Source organism: Nothoprocta perdicaria, unplaced genomic scaffold (assembly GCF_003342845.1).
Source record: "Nothoprocta perdicaria isolate Ctin4 unplaced genomic scaffold, notPer1 scaffold_479, whole genome shotgun sequence".
Lineage (NCBI taxonomy): Eukaryota > Metazoa > Chordata > Aves > Tinamiformes > Tinamidae > Nothoprocta > Nothoprocta perdicaria.
The window spans coordinates 176,277-199,763 of NW_020455731.1; the positions used below are offsets into that span (position 1 = coordinate 176,277).

The window sequence follows — 23,487 nt, forward strand, 5'->3', positions numbered from 1 at the left end:
GTCCTTTCAGCAGTGCCACACCAAGCTGAGTAAGACCCTTTCAGGTACCAACCAGWGTGTGTTAAATACAGAAACTCATACAGAAATGCTGGATGCATCCTTAGTTCATTTGCTTTTTGCAAATACAGATGCAGCTGTAAGCCCTAAATGAAATGTAATAATTAAACAGCGTTCAGTTACAGGTAAACAGGTAAATAGACAGGTAAAGCTGATCCTACCCTAGCAGGGAAAATGTATATATATCATGTATTTATAGGTATATATAGATACAAATGAGGTCTTGAGATTATTTCTTGTCCTATTTTCTATAATTTATATTCACATTATTCCTTACAATTGCAGCCTTCCAGTATTATTCTACAGCAGATACGCTGGAAGTTTGTTTCTGTAGTCACAGACTACATTGACATTCTGGAATTTTGCTTTATTTGTTTAGATGTTYAGAATTTTTATCTCACTCAGGATTTTGTTCAGTGTCAATGTTCCTGACCAGAACTAGAATTACTCATCTGTTCGGGGTGATTTTGCTTACCAAATTTGTAGATGTCCACAGCTATGGCAGAATAACTAACTCACTTGGCAACGACAGAAGTCTTTAAGAAGGAAAAGTTGTTATTGCAGCCCATCACTTCTCATTTTGGGATGAGGTTCAAAGAAGATCTTAGATTTTACATGGTATCATCAGATTGCCAGGTCAGGGGCTTTTTGTGGAAGTCACAGCCATGAATTAAGCAGCTAAGGTCCCTTTTCAGCAAGCAGGAACTGGCACTGCAGGCATTTGCACACAGAGCAGGTTCCTTTGCGCGGTCACTAGYGTTCACTGCATCTACCTGGGCTTGTACTTGACATGGATGGGAAATGCCTATTTATGAATARGCCAGAAGAAACCAGGACCTTCCTGGGAACTGCATTCTTAGCTCCCTAATATTGCCAGACTTAAGTGATCGCACCTGGTGCCAGAAATGAATGCACTACTCCTTACGTCAGTACTAGACTCTGGTGTTTACATTCTAAAAGATAAAATAGAAATATTGTCAAGGGCAGTGGTACTCACAGGTGGAATTCAGTGTCTGAATCCTATGTGTAAATACAGCTCCAAAGTTCTGCAACAACAAACATTACAATAAGAGAAGTGAAATTCTGTGGAGACTTCTTACAAGAGCGTGGAAGATAAAAGGGAGAATTTATCAAAAATCAGCATTAAATCAGGAAAATAGTTTTTAAGTTTACTGTAGTCCCACTGTTATCTGCAGACACCTTCATCATCTTTCAGTGACAGCATCTCTCAGAACATTGCTTTGTGAAAGGAAAAATATTATCATCATATTTCTAATTGAACAGGATATCCCTGGAATTTTTCCCCATACATACACAGCAAACCTTTAATAAAAGGCAAGGAATTTCTGCAGTGAAATGTAGAGTTTATTATTACAATACTTACRAAATACATTCATTCACGGTACGTAAGGTATTAAATAGAGTAGCAGAACCCATCCACTTAATTATAACAAAGACAAGCTCCCCATTAATTTTATTAATTTACCCCCAAAGAGTGGTACAGAAGTTAGTGGAAAATAAAATGAAGGGCTTTAGGATTATCCATACAGAGTGCAGCCTTCCTGGTTTTCAGAGAAAAACTGATAGTTGTTATAGTCAAAAAAAAATTAAAAAAACCCAAACACACTGACATTTAGGCAGTGCATGTGAAGCTTAAAAAGAAGTGTGAATATCTCTGAAGACAGTCAAACATCAGAAAATTGCAGCTGCATTTTTCTGAAATAATACAAATAAGGGCTAAAACCAGAGAGTGGTCCTTGTTCTCATGCTCTGAGCAAACAGTGCTGTCTTGGACCATGTCTTGGAARACTGGACGGCAAGGGAATTAGCCTGTTGTCTGTGTTGCTTTGCTCAGAGGAAATGGCGCCCTCTTCCACGTGATGAATGAAATGAATAAAAAATATTCTCTTCAGCTGGATTATCTGTCAAATGCCTCTTATATTTTCATTTGCTGTCACCAGCAGAGCTAGGGGATTGATGAGACAAGCTGCATTTCATCAGATTAGAGCTCCTAAATATATTCACTATTCATGCRCTTGGGAAGAATTTGATATTGGAAGACTCTGCAATGCAGATTTACATATGGTTCCATAGGCCTGGGAGTAACTGCCCATCGATGCTTTTGGATCTCCAGCAGCTCCCATATTTGCAGTAATCTGGAACATCTTTTTACTGGACTTCAGAAAGGGACAGACATCTTTGCTGTGAAACTGATCATTTCTGGGATTCTGTGCGAGAGAAGAAGCCAAAACATTTCAGGAACCCTTAAGCAGCTTTCTAAAATACAGACAAGGAACACAGGATTTGCTTGATTTGAGAGGTAGCACAAATCACGAATATTAAATGCATAATAAAACAGACTGTTCTGTAAGACCAGGAGTAGGGTGCTGAGAATGGTGTGAGGGAAAAGGGCTTCAGGATGAATATACTGAAAGTGCGATTAGGGGCACTGGGGCAAGGTGTAAGGACCTAGTCCTACACTGAAGCAACAACCCAATTGCCTCCTTGGCTAGTATCTTGTTTCCAACAGTTGTGAATGCTTTAAAGGTACAAAAGAGGTCATCATCATCATCAGTGAGGGTGACAGAGCACTGGAACAGGCTGCCCAGAGAGGCTGTGGAGTCTCCTTCTTTGGAGATCTTTAAAACCCGCCTGGATGCAGCCCTGTGCCATGTGCTCTAGGTGACCCTGCGTGAGCAGGGGGGTGGGACTAGATGACCTCTGAGGTCCCTTCCAACCTTAAGCATTCTGTGATTCTATGATTCTATGATCATCATTGCCCAGGAAACTCTCCAGACTTTTACCACTCTAATGGCTTGACTTTCCAAGTTCGAGGCCACATATAGCTATTGTGTTTAACAGCCCCACTCGGGGCAAGTTACYGCATACTAGGGGGATGACAGCAGGCTTGAACCTGCAGCTCAAGGAAAGATGCTCCCTTGCAGCTCCACTGWGAGCCTGAAATGCTCAGGAGTCTACTAATTACTGTGGCACTGGCCACTCTCACCCTGCTGATTATAGTAAAGTCTTTCCTGGTCAACTGGTTGTGACTGAACTGCTTAAAGAACCTGACTGGACAGTGAAAATGCTGCCTGCAATGGCAGGACCTTTAGAAGAGGGAACTGGTGCCTCCTTCCAATGTTTTTCTCTACAGTAAGCTCCCCCTGACTGCCTTGTGTTGGCTAGACTCTCTTTGAGCTAGATAGCAGACAAGTAGCCCTGAGCCGGGGAAACGAACAAACAAACAAAAGAAAGGAAAACGAAGTCACTGAAGACCTCAATGAGCATAAGGATTTGTACAAGAAAGGGTGATCAAGAATGAAGACGGAGGAGTAGAGAGGACACAAATTAAATCTCTGCTATTCAGCAACGTTGTTCAGCCATCCATTAGGCTGATTCCAGAGGTAACATGAATTCACCAGGGAATCCCAGAATGATCCAGTCTGAATCTGGTTTAAAACAATCGCTACCTACAAACTTTGGACAGGATATGCCATTACTGGAGAGAAATTAAATGCAACAGACTGATAATTCTGAAATTCAGAAGGAATCTTAGGAGCTGCTGACAATCTAAACACTGAAATGATGCTTGAGTTCTCATTAGTCCAAAGTAATGAAAGTGGAATGAAGCTGAAAATTGACCTGTCCTCTAGAAATTGGCCAAGAAAAGGTCACACAACTCAGCATATTTCAAAAGAAGATGTATTAAAAATTCTACATGGGGAAAAAAAGTATAGGTAGAGAATCTGCAGAGACATTTTTAGTTTCTTTATTGAGAGCATTTAGGTAATATATGAGATTCATTAAAGCTAACCTTTGTGAAAAACAGGTTATTAACGAGGTAGAGACCTAGATTAACAAAAGGAGCACTACTCACATTATAAATATTCTGAATAACTGGAGGTGGCCGAGCATTTGCATGTGCCCATGTGACTTGTCTCCCCAGTTTCCCATTGTGAGAGGTTCTCTCCAGCTGAGGAGGTGGTGCAGAATGGTTCCTGACCACAGGACGGGAATTTCCATTACCTACAGGAAAAATAATACATAAAGAAGAGAACTGAGGACAAAACATAGATTATACTGATGGAGGCGTGGACAGAACATGAAAACTTGAGTCAGCCCATGCCACCTTGCCTCCTCTCACAGACTTGGACTGCCCAGAAAAGGAAAAAATTACTCAGAATCAAATTAGAAAGCAGAAATGAGCAAGAAGGGCTTTAAAGGGTATGGGAAAACAGTAATTAAAAACAACAAAGAGAAAAAAAAGAAACAGTCAAGGCTGAGGCAGCAATGAGATAAGCACAAAGTCATACACAGAACCCATTGAACAGTGTCTTATTCTCCAAATCATTTTCCTTCCACTCAGTCATCCTGTCATCCTGCCATGAAAAAAATCCCATATTTCTCGTTCCCTTTTCAATCCCCTTCCTCCTTGCTTCTCCCACAATAAYGCTTCATGGTGAATTACATCCCCATGTAGGAAGGTTAGACCTACTTTGAACAATGGTGTGTGTTATGGGATTGTATATCACGTTGGTCCTTGGTCTCTGACATGAAGTTCTGGCTAGATCTTCACTCTGGTTGGATACTTCTGTGTGCATGCTAGTTGTGGTTGCAGCATGCATATGTGCTTTTCTTAGAACAGGTGATCTTGGTTCTCTCTGCCCTTTCTTGGGAGGTGAAGTTACAGAATGAGTATGTGGAAGAAGTGACCTGGATTGAGACTGACTCTGCTGAATGTTTTCCCTTGGCATTAGCTCCTTTGGATAGCTGTTGACTTTCTTTTCAAGGATCATCTGCAGGAAGGAAAAATTGATTAGACTTAAAACACCAGTACAGCAGAGCAGAAGAATAAAACAGAGAGAAAGACATGAAAATAACTAATTTCACAGGACARACCAATTACAAATGGATAGTCAGAAAGAAGAGAGAAATGCAAAGCTCAGTGGCAAGAAAAAATAGGCTAAAGAATTAAGAAAAAGGACTACGTGGGTGAATAGACATTGTCAATATATCCTGACAGAGAACATTACTACATAATATAGGCAATAACCTTGGAAAGGAGAAAAAGGTGTGTGCTAGAAGGTTAACACAATGCCATTTCTTACCATCCCTTTCTAGATTTTTACACGTTTTTTTAAACAATCAAGAGGACATTCATTTCAATCATCACATCTTTTCTTACCTACTTCTGCATGGCAATTATCAAGTATCAAAATCCTTGGCAAGCTTCTCAGGTTTTGGTGCAACCTGCTCACCTTCCTCCAATCACAGTCCTCAYTGATGTGACAATCTATCACTAACATTATTCAAAATTATGCATTTGTTTCTCAGTCTTGAACCTAGGTTAACTGCAAGGAATCTGTTGTCTTCTATAGTAATTTTCCTACTTATGCTCACTTTACTTGGTCATCTGCTCAGGGCTCCTAAAATACTTTCATGGTAAATTTATTATATTCCTTTTCTGGCCTAAGATCTTAACATAAAAATTATAAATAGGCCCAGCTTTTAAAAATTTAACTTTATTTTTTTTCAATTTTAATTGCTGTTAACAGAAGCAATCTGATAATCCTGTTTACATAGTGCAGCATGACTTGGCACTTAATTACTCTTCAGCACCAAACTCCAGTCTTTCTCAGCTATCATGCTTTACAGACTATTCTTTTCCCAGCAGGAATGCAGATTTGAAGATCTCTTAAAAAGGTTACAACAGTATGGAACTGGACAGTAAGAAATACCAAAATGTAGATATTCATGAAAAACCCTTGGAAGACAAATAGGAGAAAATGACAGAATTCAATGAGTGTGTGCAAGAACAGCACACGCTCATATAATTTATTACCTCATATAATTTATTTCGATACTCTGCGACAGAGAGCTGGATATCATCATCTAAAGGAAGAATCACATCATAATCCAGAGAGGGTTCTCTGGCAGGACAGTGAAACCTGTGAAGAAGATGACACATAATGTAACACACTAAGAAAGCACCATAGATTCACATCATGTTAGAAAAAAATTGTTCAGTCATTTAACATGACCTCCATTCTAAACAGAGGTAGAATTAGCTTTGCCTTCTTTTAAACGTATGTATAATGGAAGCCTGTGATAAGAGCAGCTTTATCATGGTTCACCAAGACAGCAGGGGAAACTGCACATTGATCTCATTCTCACCTTTTCACATAAGGATGCTGAAGTGCCTCCTCTGCTGTTAGCCGTTTATCAGGGTTAAATACTAAGAGTTTTTTCAGAAGATCCAAGGCATGTAGTGGAGTAGAAGATGGCAAAATCTCCTCAAATGTTACTCTTTGCCTAAAAGTCAAGAAACAACAGCATAAGCTCCGTATGTTTAATTCACAGTGAAGTCATGTGAAGTCATTACTGCTGTGGAAATCATATCAAGATCATACCTATCCCCAGAATTCACTCRCCAATAGTACGACACAATCCAGGAGCAATCCACCACATTCACTGAACTAAGCTCTCACCTTGTTGATTAGCCTCGATGTCTCCCTCCTAGACTTGGCAACCTACACAAAGTGCCTAATTTAGAAGTCTGCTATATCTCTTGCTTCAGATATAAACTTGCAATACCACACCAGGCACACCAAAACCTACTAAAAGGGCTTTAAAGTTAAATAAATAAATAAAACCCTTAAAGTTAAATAAATAAATAAAACCCTACAATCATTCCTTAGAGGTAGGAAAATATGCAGACAGGATAATCATTTCAAGTGCTGAACACTAGAAAGTGAACATCAAGTGAAGAGGTGGCATTTCTGTCCATATGATGTAGTGAATTGTTGGCTTCTGAGACATGGCTATACCAGGCTTACCCGGAGCTCAAGCGGTTGATAACTGAGGCCCTGTAATCTGACTGCATAGCCAAAATATCTGCAATAGAGAAAAGATACTTGATGCCGATATTAGATTACTGAAACCATACAGTTTATAAAGGAAAGCAGCTATTTGATTTTACCTTAGGAAATTAGGATAACAAAACTCAGTGAGAGACCTTATGGAAGAAGGATTAAATATTTATTTGCAAATGTTCAAAGTTGATTTTCTTGACTCCTATTCATCCTCTTACACCCTGCATATTCCTGCCCTCATATACCCACATACTCAGAAGTACCACAACACCTGAAGCAAAATGGTCTGGCCAGGATCACTTGTGTGTGAGGTAGTAGACAAAGGGCATCAGCTACTGAGTTCCTCATCCAGTCTTTTGGTTTCTTCTTGTCTGGTGATGAACTCTTTTCCATATATCTTTCAAGCTCTTTAAGAGTAAAGAGTTGTACCGGAATGATCTTTTGCTTCAGAACCTCACATCTTCGGTGTCTGTAAATTTTAGTCAAGAGGTCTAAGACTACTTGTTTGTTTTCTCTTGTTCAAAATAACGTTTTAACCATATGTTTGTTCTACTTACTTGGCTAGTAGAAAAAGAAATGCCACCTGCGATAGGATGCAATCTATCATGCTGTGTTTAGGATGCAGGGCCGTCTGCTAAAGCCATGTGTCCTGTGGTCTTATCAGAGTGTAGGTCTTATGATTTTGACGTAATCAATGCCTTCCTCAATTTTATTGCTGGGGAGTTAGCACTTTTGTTACTTCTGTAAGTTATTGTTCAAACCTTGTTTTGTTTTTTTTTTTTTTCTTGGCATTTTCACACACACATTTCTTTTCATATTTCATTCACCTCAACCTGTTATAAATCTCTGATAAAGAACATAAATAAATGTAAACTACAACAGATTTTTTTCCAAGACTGATGGCCTTAAATCAAAGGTCACTATTTTCCTATAAACTATTCACATGCTAAGTCAGAACACAAAAACATGTGGCAAACAATAACAAACTCTGTGGATTAGAAAGCAGAAAAGATTACAAAAATAAAAATCCCTTGTGTATCTTCCTCCACAAAAGAATCTTACCTTCTGCAGATGGGGCAGGGAGGACTCTCAAGATGTGCTCTATTTGATTCACAGTTGACGTTCCAGGAAAAAGAGGTTTTCCAAGTAGCAGCTCCCCCAGAATACAGCCGATGCTCCACATATCCACTCCTTTTGTGTAGCTATAAACAAGAATAAAACAGTGTTAGGACCTAATCAAGCAAGCATCTTTCTATATGTGATATTTTCAACCTCTMTATGAGCTTTTTTCCCCTTCGGAAAACAAGCTCAATCTACTACTTGAAAAAGAATCCTAACAAGTTTTGCCCATAAAGTAAATGAGATTAGAGAAACCGTGAATCAGAGCATTGTGTCCAATCCTGGGCTCCCCAGTACAAGGCAGACATGGATGTACTGGAGCAAGTCCAGTAAAGGGCCACAAGGATGATTAAGGGAATGGAGTAGAAAAGAAACCAGAAAAGGTGAATATCCAGACAAGCTCATATATATTTAACATATGACCAATAACGAAGATGCAAGTTGCTGTTTGGAAACAGCTGGCATAACATGACCTTTCAGAAGAAAGTAATTACAATTAAGCAGACTAAGTGGCAACTAATAGGTATATGACAGTATGCAAAACACACATATTTCAGAAATGGAAACTTTGCCTGTTGGTCAGATTTAGTCTTATTTCTTCTTTTGGTAGACAAAATCAGAAAATAAAATATATGCAGTCAGCTTAACATTTGGTTATAGGTCTAAGGTCTACAGGTACAAGGTGCATGGAAAACAGATTGTTTGATTACTTTTAAAAAACAAAAGATTGAAGAAATGCAGTGAATACAACCTTTTTGTTTACTTTATTATAGGCTCAAATATGCAATCTAATCTATTTGACAACAACACTGTAAAGCAGATTTTTCTGAGACTTCTATCGGAAAGTCACAGAGATTGTCAGTGGGATTTCAAAGTTAGAGGAAAGGGAATATACACGATATGAGAGGCAGGCAAGTGGGCAGAATGGCTCTCTTATTAGCACTGGCCAGTGGAGACTTCCAACTAGGGCCTTGCCTGAGGCTGCACTATTGAATGTGATGTAAGAAATTGCTGGGATGCAAAAGTAACCGGACAAGAAGCTAACCAAATTCACATACATCCCTGGAAGACCACAGGGATTTCACAAGCAGTTAAGGGAAAGCTGCAAATGATTGAAGAGGATTTGCGGAGTCCTTTTGGGGAATCAATAAGTGAGAACTAATTATGGATGGGTTGCTTGTTTGGGAAGGGATGGTATGGAAAAAGGGGGGAAAATGTGAAGAGGAAAAGAGAGAAAAAATATGTAAGGGTAGTGAATAATGTGATCTGGGCTATTTGGGAGTGCCTGTCAAACAGATCCGCATCAGATCACTACTGTTTGGAGCAGGACAATAAGCTGCTGCTACCACCATACGTGTATCTGACTTGCTTCGCTCGTCAGGAGTGAGCTGGTACATGTTGCCTGCTGTTGGTGAGGAAGCCCTGGACGGTAACATCTCCCAACATCACCATCCTCTCCCACACCTCCCATAAACAATAATAAAATGCTAACACCTGTATAGCTGATGAAGTCATTTCAGAAGACAGATGGTGAGGATCAATAATCATTCTAACTAGCCAGAATATAAAGGTGATGCAGAGAAACTCTGCAAAAAGGGAAAAAAAAATACTTTCACTTAAAAGCAGACTGTAGTCCACTCCTAAAGTTACCTCTGAGAGGAAAGTAAGATCTCAGGGGCTCGGTACCAGCGTGTTGCCACATACTCTGTCAGTGCAGGGTTGCCCTGGTCCTCGTTCATCTGACACAGAGAACGAGCCAGCCCAAAATCACACAGTTTAACAAAGCAGTCTGCATCCAGGAGGATATTTGAAGGCTGTATCAAACAAAGAAAAAATAATAAGCTCTTTACTTTCTGAAGAGTGGGTTATCATTGAAGTTCTTACACTAGTCTCATTCTTTTCACACTTTCTCATTACTATTTAAAAACAACATTGAGTGACTGCCCATTTCAATAAAGATTAGTGACTGAACTATACCTTCTGATCCCTGTGAATAACATTTCCCGAGTGGATGAATTTAGTGGCCTTCAAGAGCTGGTAGATAATGTAACACTTGTGGATGTCTTTCAGTAAATTCCCCTTCTTAATGACTGCATGTAAATCTGTCTCTGTAATACAGATCAGTAAAGGATTACAAACTGTGAATAAGTTCTCCAGAGAAAGGCCACAAAGACTATTCCCAAAACCGCAGTCTTTCAAGTGCATCCTCAACAGAAGCTGATACTTCAGTTACTGATAGGACTGCAACCCTTCTGTATTGTAAGGTCCACTTCTGAATTATAAATGTACCTGCTGTACCTTTGAGTCTCAGGTTAGCAGTTTCACACAGAGAAAAACATTTATGCTCCTTAACTCTGACCAAGAACACGCTAACTGTAAAGCTAGTGTAACATCTACTGGCTCATTCGCATTCTGTATTATATATATATATACACACCTACGTATATTTTGATCTGTAGAATTCATGCTACTGTAGTTCTATTGCATAATTTTATTACAATAAAGATCCATATAATTATCCGATTCAAGTTTTATGTTTCCACAAGCCTTCTAATTTGTTGCTCACTGCCTTCGTTCCACCTCCTCAACAAAACCAGTTCTTATATTTTTTCCCTCTTAAATTTTACTGTTACACCTATCTAACCACAACTGACATAAATATAAAGACCTGTTCAGCCCCTGTGCATCTGTCTACTTCCATCATTACTCATGTTAGTCAACAATACAATAYTGTCAAGGGAGGGAACAAAGATAACCGATAAGAGACGATGAATTTAAATGGTTGGTGCAATGCAGATTCTCACCCATGGACTCAAAGATGAGGTAGATGTCCTTGTCATTCTGAGCTCGAATTACATCATGGAGCTTAATTATATTTGGATGTTCTCCAAACTCCTGCAGAGGATACAAACAGACCCAACTGTTGGAAATCAAGAGCCTTCCTTGTGAACCAAATAAAGAAAAATAGCTTATTTTATTTTGTATTGTGCTCTACAATATTAAAATGTTATCTCATTCATTATGCTTCTACAGAAAAACAAAATATTTTTTTCTAAACTTGCTCCACAATATGGAACTGCCAAATTAATCTAAAGGAAAAAAACAAAAACAACAACACCCCACTTGCAGCAATTCCCATTTGCAGCAACCAGTGAAAATACAGTACAAAATTGTAATATAGAGCCAGGCCATCAAACATGCTTGTGTTTATTCTGGGAAAAAATATTCGTAATATCTACTTTAATAATCTAAAGAAATCTTCACCAAACTACAAAGTTAAAGAACTTAATACYGAAGGAAGCATCCACTCTCTCACACTGCCTTGCCCTGGATTTTATAGTCAAAAGTGATGAAAAAGCTTTAATCAATACTATGAAAAACATCCCACCCTGAATAAAAACTTGACAGAGGCAGTCCTGCTTAAGGAACCACACTCTCATTAAACTCATTACCAAAATCACATTCTGTACTGGGACCCAAAAGGCACCAAACAGATCTGGATTTCTGCTGAATAATAAATGYAAAACATGCCAGCAACATTATGACCAACATACTACATATCATTCAGAAGAAAACCACCAGAACCTCTGGATTCTACATACATTAGGTGGTATCCATCTCCACCCAACTGCTCCAGAACGCTATGCTCTCAAAATCTAACTTGCAATGTAAATCAGTCTCTAAGCAACTTTTCTTAYGAATTTTTAGCTCTTAAGTCTCTTGCTTTTATATCAGGTCTGAAGAAAGGTTTGGGTGTCTAAAACCTCACATCTGCTTCACCTAAGCTTAGCGGTCTTCGGAACTGTCTCTTCCTATGAGCCCTGCCTTGCTTGCTCCCTTAGATGATCATGGTTGTAACAACACGACCACTATTCCAGAACATTCATGTTTCTACATGGTAAGTCTAAGGAAGAATGGAGATAGGGTTTTAAAGTCACTGCCGCTAATACTGTAATTAGGCCTTGTGTGGTTAATAATAGTAATATAAGAGCAATGTTAAGCAATTCTGTACTGAACTTCTCCCTTTAGTTATGCCTTAATTATTTCAAGTGGTTGAATTTCTTCCCACACAAGGGAGGAAGAAAGTTTTAGCACRTAACCCTCTTTCATCCGTTGTCCCCACCTCTGAATCAAGGCATTTAAACTTCAAGGAAAAAAAACCTTTCCATCCATAAAGGAAGACATGAGAGTGCATATCCATACAGTGGTTATAAAGTAGACACATTACTAAAAATGGTGAAAGAACAAGACACATCTGCAAGAAAATATGAGACAACTCTCCATTTCATTCAGGAGCTTTTGCAAAGTCATGGAAAGACTGTTTGCCAAGACAGGTAGCAAAGAAAGGAAGCAAAGAAAAACCCATGACAACACTGACTACTGCATTTTCAAAAAGAAAGAGAAGGGAATATGGAAGTGTCGGCAGAAATAATTAAAAACCAGAGAGGAGGACCTTACCTGCAAGAACATAATCTCCCGAAAAGTTCTCTAAAAATAAAGAGAAACACTTATTATCATAACAGGATGACAGACAATAACACAGACTTTCAATGAAGACAAATCCATTCTAATCACTAAGGTAGGAAAAAGAAAACATTATGTGGYAGACAAGCGAGACAATCATAAGTCTTCTCTCAGTTCTTAGACAACAGTAATAACGTAAGGGAGAAACACATGGACATTTCTATAAGGGCACCTTCCCTCAGTAACATCAGTCAGTAGTTTATACAGACTGCGATACACAGAGCCTCATATTTTTGCTCATTTTAATCCTAGAATGAGGATTCAGACTATTTCAGACTATAATATCACAACTGTCAAATAACTAACATTTTTCAGAGTGTAGGCCAGTTGCCTGTAGGTCAATATACGTATATAGGTCAATATACAAATCCTCAATAGCTATGAATTCCCAACAAATCCTGCAGGACATGTCAATACAGTGATTTCTCACCTGAGCATCCGTTCTGTTCCTGAAAGCATCAAAAATCTTCTTAATAGCAACCGTTTCTCCTGTCCTGCGATCAATCGCTTTCCACACGATGCCATAAGCCTGTGGAGGAGGGAAGCGCGGATGAGCGGTGTGCTCAGCTCACACTTAGTGTTGAAGCAGAATGTTCTCAACGGCTTAAAAGAAGAAACAATCACTAACTACCTAGGAGACACAAAATGAGCAGTTCTTCTTGACTGACGGACTAAGAACATCCACACTGAGTCATACCAAAAGCAGACAATTGCAGAAAAACATAAACAGAATAAATAYGTAATAATATCCCCCCTAATTTTTGACTAGGACACACCTGAGCCAGACATGGTTTCAGTGTAATGTAACATCTCCACAGGTTTATCTTCTATTAGCGGTCCAGTACCAACACGTTGCTGTTCTGAGAAGAACGTTTGCTTTTCTAAGAAAGAAATCCTAGCATGACTTATCTTAGAAATCTGCCTAATTCAGTGTTTTGATTCTGAGCAAAGGCATAAAATGCTAACCACAATGACCCCACAACAGCAAGGTAGAAATCTGTGCAGTAGCTTCTTTCGGTTAAGAAATCATCTTTAAATCTTGGAACCCATCACCTGCAGCAAACACCACCAACATACACACAGAGCAGTAATGATAAATATCATCAGCTGCATTTGTCACACCAGCACCTACAAATTGCAGATAAGGATGGATGATGCAGTGCAATTAAACAAGGCCCCATGAGCTTGATTTATAAAAGTGCTTAATTTGTTCTGCTTAGCACTGCTATGATTAAATCCTAAATTTAACACCACGTTCCATCTGGGGCCTCTCATGACAAGAAGGACAGTGAGGCACTGGAGCGGGTCCAAAGAGGAGCAATGAAACTGGTGAAGGGGCAGGAACACAGACCTTACGGGGAACAGCTGGGGGCCTGGGAGGGTTATTTAGTGTGGAGAGGAAAAGGCTCTGGGAGACCTTATTGCTCTCTGGGAGGAGGAGCAGGCTGCCCAGGGAAGAGGTGGAGTCCCCATCACCAGCAGTGTTGAAGAAAGGTGTATGTGAGGTGCTTTGGGACATGGCTTAGCAGGTAAGATGTTGAAGGGGTAATGGTTGGATTTCRTGATCTTGAAGGTCCTTTCCAACCATAATGGCTCTATGATTCTATTCTATGATCTTCAGCAACCAGGTAAATGGAGAGTTATTTAAATTGTACAGTAAAATACAATAAGAAAACAGAAGGAAGGGATGTTTTTCAAAGTTACATAGCTAATTTGGCCAAAAAGAGACATCTATTTCTGGTCACACAAACACATTTGTCTCAGAGATTAAAACTAAACACACAAACCCGCACCAACAAAAAACCACAATTACTGGTATCTCAGCACTTTTACTCTAATTGCTTATAATTGCTTATTTTGCCTGATGTGCAGYGAAGGTCTGGAATCCATGTTCCAGGACCATGAATATTCCTGGGGAAGTCTACCTTAATATCAGACTATTTGAGCATAGAAAACACTCATTTTCTTATACTGGAGCTGTTTTATTTTGTATAGTTCCTTAAATATTGACTGAGCAACAGAGTACAAAATTACTCTATTGTGCAAGAGTTAGGCATTCCCTAGAATGTGGAAAGTTGAGATTCAGATCTATTAACATAAAAAAAAGAGTTGTTCCACAGGGGATGCTGTGTAATCACCGTTGCAAATATCACACTAATTAACGCACTCACCCAAAATAGGAAAAACTCAAATTAGAGTTCCGCTCATAGGCAATACTGATTTTAATTTGAAAAAAAAAAAAAAGGAAGGAGAAAAAAGAGCATCGCTCAGTCTTGATAATATCAGCAGTGCCTAGASGGTGGATCTAAAACCACTGAAGACCTTTAGAGAGTCCATGTAGCTMTGTTTCTGAAACAGCCTCCAAACAAAGCCCTCAAACACTGGGGTATTACAGATGAGAAAATAATGCCATTCTGCTGTAGGAACATAGCATGTTAAAAGATGTAATATATTACACTCGGTCAAAAGAGGAAAGCTGGTTAAGTAGTAACAAGATGGCAGTAAAACCCAGACAAATTTAGAATGAAATAAAAAAATGATGTGAATTCAAACTAGAAAAACTAGGAGAAGGGAGACAACGTGCCTCATTTGCAGCTGCAGTTGCACATGAAATGCTGCAGGTATCTGTGCAAGCCTTCAGATCATGAAAACCAGCTCATCAGGAAGGGCTCAGAGCCTGTCTTGAGGAGAAAGAACTGAGACAATGACTTTGGCTCTTAAAAACCACGTATAAAAATATATAGATACTTTATGAGTAAGAACTACATGAATGTGGCGTTATACTTGACACAATATGGTCATAGTAAATGCGAAAGAACCTGATACAATTTCTTTTTGAGGCTCATACTCCTTTTACTACAAAGTAGGTGTGCACGAATGTTGATATGTGTGGTAACACAAATTTTTAGCAAAAATATGGAAACAGGAAGAGTTCTCCAATAAACTATGGGGGTGGGATAGAATGGAAGGGAATTTACAGGCATTTTTTTCATTTTATCTGTTAAACATCATACCTATTTTCTTTTTATAGAGAAACAGCAGGAAAAAAACCCTCAAAGCACCAGGGCAAGAGTTGTGATTTTCGTCCTCTCTCGGGCACAGTAAGTAACTAAAGACCCGGTATTTCGCCAACTTTCTGGCATCCTCTCCATCGCTACTGCGGGCCGCAGCCACATCGCCGGGCCGGGCCAGCCGCGCTCCCGGGCCGCGCGCCGCGCTCACCCCCTTGCCCAGCCGCCTCTTGACCTCGTACTTCTGCGCGACGAGCGCTTCCACCTCCGGCGCGCTCATGGCGGCCGCGTGGTCCCGCCGCCCTCGGCTGCTATGGAGACGGCCGCGGGAGGGCCGCGCAGGCGCCCGCCGCGCCGGGGGCGGCGCCGGCTGTGGCGGCCTTGGGGCGCTCGCGCGGCCCGGTTCCCTCTGCGCCTTCCTCGGGGCGTGTCCGGATCCTGACATCGGTCGCGGACCCGGGGTCGTTTCCGGGTCCCGGTGGCTGACGTGGYGGGCTCGGTGCTGCGGTGGGTTGCACAGTGTGCAGCTGGAGGCCGCTCTGCACGGGTRTCCCTGGGACCCGCAGTAGGGCCGGTACCCTGTGGCCCATTCATTAGTCACCTGCGTGATGGGCCAGGAGCAGCCGGCAGGTTCTGCCGCGACAGGGACCTGGGGGTGCCGACCCAGCGCATGGGGGTGCTGCCCTTCAGGGGACCTTGTCGGGCGGGAGAAAAGGGCCGAGGGGGCCCCCCCAACCTGCCCCTGGGCAGGAACAGCCGCCGTGCCAGGGCAGGCTGCAGGTCAGCACTGAAGGCAGCTGGGAGAACCTGGTGGTTCTGGTGGGCAGCAAGCTCACCATGAACCAGCCATGTGTTGTCTTGGCAAGAAAAGGCCAAGAGCCTCCAGTGCTGCGTGAGGAAGGCACTGCCCRCGGGCTGAGCAGGAGCCTTCCTCCTCCCTGCAGTGGTGACTGTGTCCCCACTGCAAGAGACAGGGACGTACCAGTGGTCATGAAGGTGATGAAAGGCTCAGTCTGGCACACGAGGACAGGGAGGCGGGATTGCTTGTCACTGCCTCCGGGGGTCTGGCCAATGTTTGTAAATGCCTGGTGGGGGCAGCAGGGACATCAGAGTCAGGCTCTTCTCCATGGCACCCAGGCCKTATGAGAGGCAATGGCTGCAAGTTGATACCTGAGGAATTCTGTTTAAGTGTAATAAAAACCTTTCTTGCCATGAATGTGAYCAAACACTAGAACATGTTGCCCAGGCAGGTTGCGAAGTTTCCTTCCTTGGAGATACTAAAAACTCCACAGGACACAGCCCTGAGCTGCCTCCTCTGCTTGATCCTGCTTTGAGCTCCCTTCCAACCTCTTTGCTGTGGTTCTGTATCAAACACCGCTGTGGTAATACCCAAAACTGGAGGAAATGTGACCCCTGGTGTTGGCACTGAGGAGGTCATTGTTATTTAAAAGTGCTCCGCTTGGAGAGTGAATATATCTGTAGGCTATCAGAAACAGACTTGATTGCCTGTTGTTTCCAAAGTGAAGTACTGAAATAGGAAAAGAACAGAAAAAATCGATAAGAATATAGTTTATTGATAGTTCTGAATATGAATAATAGTTTATTGATAGTCCTGATTAAAGGTTGAATGTCTTATATTACTACATGTGTTACTTTAAATAATGTGGGTGCGTGCTTATTTATTTTACCTCCTTTGGAGACTAATGAAAGATTAAATTACAGTCCTTTCCTTCTAGAAGTTTTGGGAAAATGAATGCTGTTRGAAGTAGGAGCTGGCCTGCCCCAGGTCAGATTGTGGTATCTGCAGGTATAGTTGGCAGTGAAATGTAACAAAGGTCGCATCACTGGGTCTAAGAATATAATTCATGGGTGAAAAGTTACTATATATTAAAAAAWATATATATAAAAAATAATAAAAATGAATAAATAATAAATATCAAGACCTATCTTCAAAAAGAGAAAATCTCATTTTATTGTGGGGAATGAGAATTGCAGTTTCTACTGCCACTTAATGTGGATGTTCTGGAAGTTAAAGGGGAGGTTGCTTTTAGGATATATTTGGATCGTGCTCTCGGCATAGAGCGTGTGAATCAAACCAGGCACTCGCCCACAGGTCGTGTCAGCAGTTCACCTCGCTGCTGCCTCCTTCATTACCTGCCTGGTAGCAGCAGCACTCCGCTATGTCTAGTGGTGTTGGTGTGCAGGAGGAGTAGAGAAGCGGTTCTTCTSGGCTAGTGAACACATCCGAAGGGCCTAGGGAAGCTGTAGGTTTATCTGTTTGCATCGTGCACCGTGATGGGGAAAGCGACGCCGCATGCGCGCCATGTCCTGGCTGCACTGGTTCTCCTGGAGAAGCTGCTGCTGCTGCTCCTGCAGTCGAAGCCTCACCGCTTTCAGAACGTGTGAGCACTGGATGAGGTTGAACAGTTCCTGGCGTAGATGCCAGTTCTCTGCTTTTATTTGTCTGGCATGCTGAATCAGAGATTGTACTGCTGCTTCTTCTGCTTTCTTGGTCAGAAACTGGATCCTCTGATGACACTCTGCCTCACAGGCTGCCTTGGCCTGAAGAAATTTGCCCTTGATTTTGTGCATTTGTTCTGAATGCTGGATCTTTGTGACCAACAACTCCTTCTCCAGGTCCTTAATCTTGTTCATCTGTTCCAGCTGCAGGTCTTTGAAAGGCCGCAAGCCTTCAACCTCCGTGTTCATAAGAGAATATTTTGCCTCCATATCCATGAGGTAGTTCCTTACCTCCTTCTCTTTTTCTGCATACTCTGAGATCAGCTTCTCTTTCTGCTTCTTGATTTGAGATAGATCAGTGTGATTCTGGTCATTTAATGTTATTATCATATTTTGGTACTTCTGGCTGTGTTTTGCTATGTAGGAGAGATAAGCATTGCTCTCTTCCTGATTCTGCTGAGCTTCCTTTTCTAGGATATCATTCTCACGAAGGAAATGCTCCACTCTTCCCAAATATGTATTCATGTGTTCAGAAAGGGTCTCGTATTCCTTCTGCAAATACTGCTTCCTCTCTCTGACAAGTGCTTCTGTGTGGCTTCTTCCTTTGGATATTTCTGCATTCTTGGTTCTTAGTCCTTCTTTATTTGTTCCTGCACGCACGATGTCTTGTTTCAGCTTCTTCTTCTTGGATGTCATACTTCACGCTGAATCTGGGAAAACAGAATGAAAAATCAGGAATTCTAGGGGAGTGTTCTGGTATATATGAAGGTTGCCATCTTTTCTTTTTTTTCCCCAAATCAACTGCTTATAATTGACGGCTAAAATGTTTTGCYTTAAATATTTGATGTCTGGCCTGCATCTTGACTCGAAGCACACATATGCACGTATGTGTATGTGCATTTTTTATAGTTCTGGATAACAGGTAAGTATTTTTACTAATCTAAAAATATATATATTTTAAGGGTTTTTTTTTTTGCTGTTGGTGTTCAGTATTGTTCTATTTCTGTAGTTTGGAGATTGGAATCAAATCCCACTGGGGAATTATGACAGTTTTACTCGGTGTGCTGTTTCTCCATAGGCAGCGGGTCTTATGGCTAGAGCTTGAGCCAGACAATCGGTACTGAAGGCTGACTAGAGGCATGACTGAAATCCATAAGTCTACAAATTATAAAATATGGCTGCAAAATTACTGGATTAGAAGATATCTGAATTACTCTATAGACAGTTATATTATGAAGAGAAGTTTCATTCCTCCATCAAAAGCAGATTCCTGGTTTTATATTTGAAGAAGCAAATTCAAGCCACATCCATTTTGTGGAATTAGATCCTTAACTCACTATTTTCTTATTAAATGGGAGCAGAGAGGAAAGTGCTTCCAGTTTAAACCTAAGGCTTCAGTGATTGATCAGGATATTCAGTTACTTCGGGGGGTGACTATGTTCTTATCCTTCCTCTACCTGAGGTGAAATGGACTGACATCTCCTTGGACATCATCTTAACTATTAGACCATTATATAATTTGAGATGGAACTTTTAGACCATTAACTATTCTTGCATACAGGAAGAGTGAAAGAATAACTGCAGGACTAATGTTTCAATCTAAGGACACTCATGAGAGTGAGGGGAGAGTTGTGCTCCAATGCTCATTATTTTTAGTGTACACCCAGGTTTCCATGGCCAGGAAATAACATCCCAGATTAGAGAGGAGATGAAGAGACATGTCTAGAATGTATGTTTTTTTCTTTAGTTTCAAAATAATGTTTCTGTCCCTCCTGATGTCTGTATGCCAAAGGCTCACACTGTTAAGTATAGGTAAGCAAATCCTGAATCTGAGAAGTAAATTGGAAGACTAGTTTTGTAACGTTTATGAGTTACTTAGGTGACTTTAGACTTTTTGAAAGCAAACATTTTAATGCAAAACTGGTGAGATACATGCAATGTGGCAGGCATGGGTAGGAATATTGAGGGAAGGGGAAAAGCATCAATTTTAATGACTCTTGCAGACAACTGTGAAAATAAAAGTGAATGGTGGTTTGTATGTGTAACTTTTAAACAACTTCAATGGAGAAATACTGCAATCAAGGCTTTAGCACAACCAAAGAAAAGTCTGGTAAGACTTCTGTCATTAAAAAATCTAGCGTTTAATTAAATTCTATTTTTAATGAACATCTGTAACTAGAAATTACTGTATTCTAATAAAAGTGTATTTTTCAAAAAATGTCCAAAGATCAAGTAGATAGGTAAGCCAAGATGAATAAATACACAAAATCTGTTATAGTAACAATAGTACAGGTTCCAAGCTGTGAATATGGTGGTTGCACTGGAAGTGCAGTGCATACAGGGGGACAGAAGAATCTCGGGGAGAAATCAGTCCAACTGCGCTTTGGAAAACACACTGGGTGACTAGAAGGATGCCGTGGTGGAAAGTAGCAGAAATGAGTTAACTCAAGCAGTTTGGGGGGAAAGACAATTGTAGATATGTGTGAACGTTAGAGAAATGGCTAAAATTGCAGGGGAAAAACCAGCTTTGCTAAAGTGGGTAATATCCAAAATGGGCTTTTCTGAAAACCACCGGCCTTACCTGCTCCTGCAGATTTAAAGTTTCAGGATAGCTCCTGTGGTTGCTTCTTGTGTCCAACAGGACAGCGTTTGGAGAGAGCCCGGCTGTGGTTCCTGAACAGGGCATTGTTTACGAGCTGTGTGTGTCCATGGAGATGAAGGACGCGGCCACAACCAAAGGGCGGCAGCGACGTTCTGAGAACCGGTCTCCAGCCGAGTTGTTAAGCCAGGTGGTGTGACGCTTTGTTACCTGCCTGGTGACGAGCTGTCAGTGAAACAGGACGGAAGGGCAGAATGCCTTGCAAGAACAGATTCTGTTTGGAGACCACTCTATTATGTGGGAAAGACTCTCAGCTAGCTATTAGGATTTGCTAAAGGAAAACATATGAACTAAGCCGTGGTCCTCCTTGGGAATGAGGTGCCAATATCTACTCAAGGATTTGTAGACAACATATATTTGGGTATCTTTTGATGAGGCATCTGAAGTGTTACAATTTCTGTGAATGCACGTGCGTCCGTGTATTCTTCTCCGTTTTGGGCTTTCTCTCTTGGTGCTCTTGTAATGCCAACAGCCAATGCTAGGAGGGCCGTGTCCCCTCAGGAAGGGAAATGYGGAATTTCTCCTCCTCTTTGGAGGGGGAAGCGCTTCTCACTTGCATCTATGCCTTGCTTCTACTCTCTGCTGCTTCTCTAGCTTCAGCTTCAGCTAGGGAAATGAATCTTCAAAGCAAGTATTGCTTCTTTCCCTTTYYCTGGATGAGAGCAGGTAGGTGATAAGCCAATAGAGAGGTGGTCCCGGACAGCGCTGTCGGGTGCCGGGAGCCCACCATGTTGTAATCTGCAGGGCATGCCGGGAGCTGTAGTCTTTGGTCACAGGCTTTTCAAGGCAGCCATATTGTAGTCTGCCGGGCATGCCGGGAGCTGTAGTCTTTGGTCACGGGGTCTCCGGGTGGCCATGTTGTAGTCTGCAGGGCATGCCGGGAGCTGTAGTCTTTGGTCACGGGGTCTCTGGGCGGCCATGTTGTAGCTTGCAGCGCATGCCGGGAACTGTAGTCTTTGGTCACGTGGTCTCTGGGCGGCCATGTTGTAGTCTGCAGGGCATGTCGGGAGTTGTAGTCTTTGRTCACGGGATCTCCGGGTGGCCATGTTGTAGCCTGCAATGCATGCTGGGAGATGTAGTCTTTGGTCACGGGATCTCTSGGCAGTCATGTTGTAATCTGCAGGGCATGCCGGGAGCTGTAGTCTTTGGTCACGAGGTTTCTAGGCGGCCATGTTGTAGTCTGTATTGCATCCCGGGAGCTGTAGTCTTTGGTCACGGGATCTCTCGGGCGGCCATGTTGTAGTCTGCAGGGCATGCCGGGAGCTGTAGTCTTTGGTCACAGGCTTTCCAAGGCAGCCATACTGTAGTCTGCAAGGCATGCCGGGAGCTGTAGTCTTCCCATGGTGGGTTCTGGTCGATCTTGCAATCTCTTTCGAGGCACCAGCTGGGAATGAAGAACCGCCTCCCAGGTCGGAAGCAAAGACAATCCCGTGGGATTCCAGGAAGTTTTTTAAAGGACTAAGCGGTCCAGCCATGGCACAGCTGTGGTCGTCACTGCCTTCGTGCAGCGATCAGAGGCCAGTGCCCCAGAGGGGAGGGCTCCATGTGGATCCCCGCTACCCCCTCTGCAGCCCTGCATTTAGAAGGCAAGGAGGTTCACCTCATACCAAATGTGCCCCTAGCTTCAAACTGTGTAAGGTCTATAAGGGGTTAACAGGGCAGCGTGCTTTCTGCTTCTGTAAATAAAGCTTGCAYGCTGAAGATGTATAAGATATAGGCTATGTAATTTACAGTTAACTTTGCCATCTGCTTCTGTAAATCTTGCTTGCTATAAGGGAGGATAAAGACTAACAGGTAATTTACAGTTAACCTTGCCATCTGCTTCTGTAAATCTCGCTACAAGGGAGTATAAGGACTAACAGGATACATACCCTGCTCTTGTTGCTTTTGCCATGACCCCAAGATAAGTTTCCAAACATGCCAAATGGTAAGGGGATTGTGAAAAGGGGGTTAGTCAATGGTGGTCGTAAATAACGCTTAACAAAGAAGTTGTAGTCGTCTATAAAAACACGAACCTCTCCTCAAACGGCATGGATCTCAGGACAATCTGTAAGAGGTCCGCCGCCGGCAAGCTAATAAAGCTTGCTTTTAAACCACCAGGTTGAGCGTGCAGGTGATTACTGGGATTACGGACTAACAACTATAGGAAGGCCTACAGCTGCCACATCTGGCTTGATGCCCCAGCTGGGGCAGAGAGCTGGTCGGACCCCCTCACAGAATCCCRGAATGGTTGAGGTTGGAGGGACCTCTAGGGATCGTACAGTCCCAYCTCCTACTCCATCAGGTACTCCCAGAGCACGGGGCACCCAGGTGCATCCAGACAGGTTTGGAGACCTCCAGAGGAGCCTCCACAGCCTTCCTGGGCAGCCTGGGCCAGGGCTCCATCACCTTTCTACGGATGGAGATCTCAAACGGAAGGGCTCTGGAGCGGACGCTCGTGCTGGAGCTCCTTCTCTAGAGGCGAACCACTGCGGCCCAAAGCCGCCGAGCGAGAGAGCGCAGGCAGCGAGCAGCGCGAGGCAGCCCCGGCGCYGGGCCCRAGGCGGCTCTGTCTCAGCGGGACGGAGCCRGCAGGACAGGCGGGAACTCAAAGGCCACCCCCAGGGAGCGCGAGCGACCAGGAGCGCAGCGAACAGAGTGTGGTGCGGCAGTTTGCGGGGCAGTTTGCACAGGCAGGGTGGGCAGGATGGGCGAGCAGGAAGGCTCCTCCCAGGCGAGCAAAAGAATCCTGCCCACAGTCTCTTCCATGAGCGGGCGACCAGGGGAAACCATGGTCTCTACTCGT

The 23,487-nt window shown here is 42.3% G+C and overlaps 2 protein-coding genes across 3 annotated transcripts; both read right to left on the minus strand.

Annotated features, from left to right (window-relative positions):
- Positions 1-1,462: 1,462 nt before the first annotated feature.
- MAPK15 (mitogen-activated protein kinase 15) lies at positions 1,463-15,863 on the minus strand. Of its 2 annotated transcripts, XM_026047113.1 has the most exons (14): positions 13,539-13,556; positions 13,349-13,453; positions 13,003-13,101; positions 12,507-12,536; positions 10,853-10,943; positions 10,026-10,156; positions 9,699-9,862; positions 7,992-8,131; positions 6,894-6,951; positions 6,232-6,369; positions 5,900-6,005; positions 4,553-4,853; positions 3,935-4,083; positions 1,463-2,285 (listed from the first exon to the last, which is right to left on the minus strand). In XM_026047113.1, the coding sequence occupies exons 4-14, from the start codon at positions 12,516-12,518 to the stop codon at positions 2,082-2,084; spliced, it is 1,494 nt and encodes a 497-aa protein (XP_025902898.1). In that variant the 5' UTR covers positions 12,519-12,536; positions 13,003-13,101; positions 13,349-13,453; positions 13,539-13,556; the 3' UTR covers positions 1,463-2,081. The 2 variants fall into 2 exon arrangements, with proteins under 2 accessions (XP_025902898.1, XP_025902897.1); XM_026047112.1 differs by lacking the exons at positions 13,349-13,453; positions 13,539-13,556 and adding an exon at positions 15,795-15,863.
- A 1,675-nt stretch (positions 15,864-17,538) lies between these two features.
- CCDC166 (coiled-coil domain containing 166) lies at positions 17,539-21,181 on the minus strand. The gene is made up of 2 exons (XM_026047107.1): positions 20,625-21,181; positions 17,539-18,753 (listed from the first exon to the last, which is right to left on the minus strand). Exon 2 carries the CDS (start codon positions 18,737-18,739, stop codon positions 17,837-17,839), a length of 903 nt encoding a protein of 300 aa, XP_025902892.1. The 5' UTR covers positions 18,740-18,753; positions 20,625-21,181; the 3' UTR covers positions 17,539-17,836.
- Between the last annotated feature and the right edge of the window lie 2,306 nt (positions 21,182-23,487).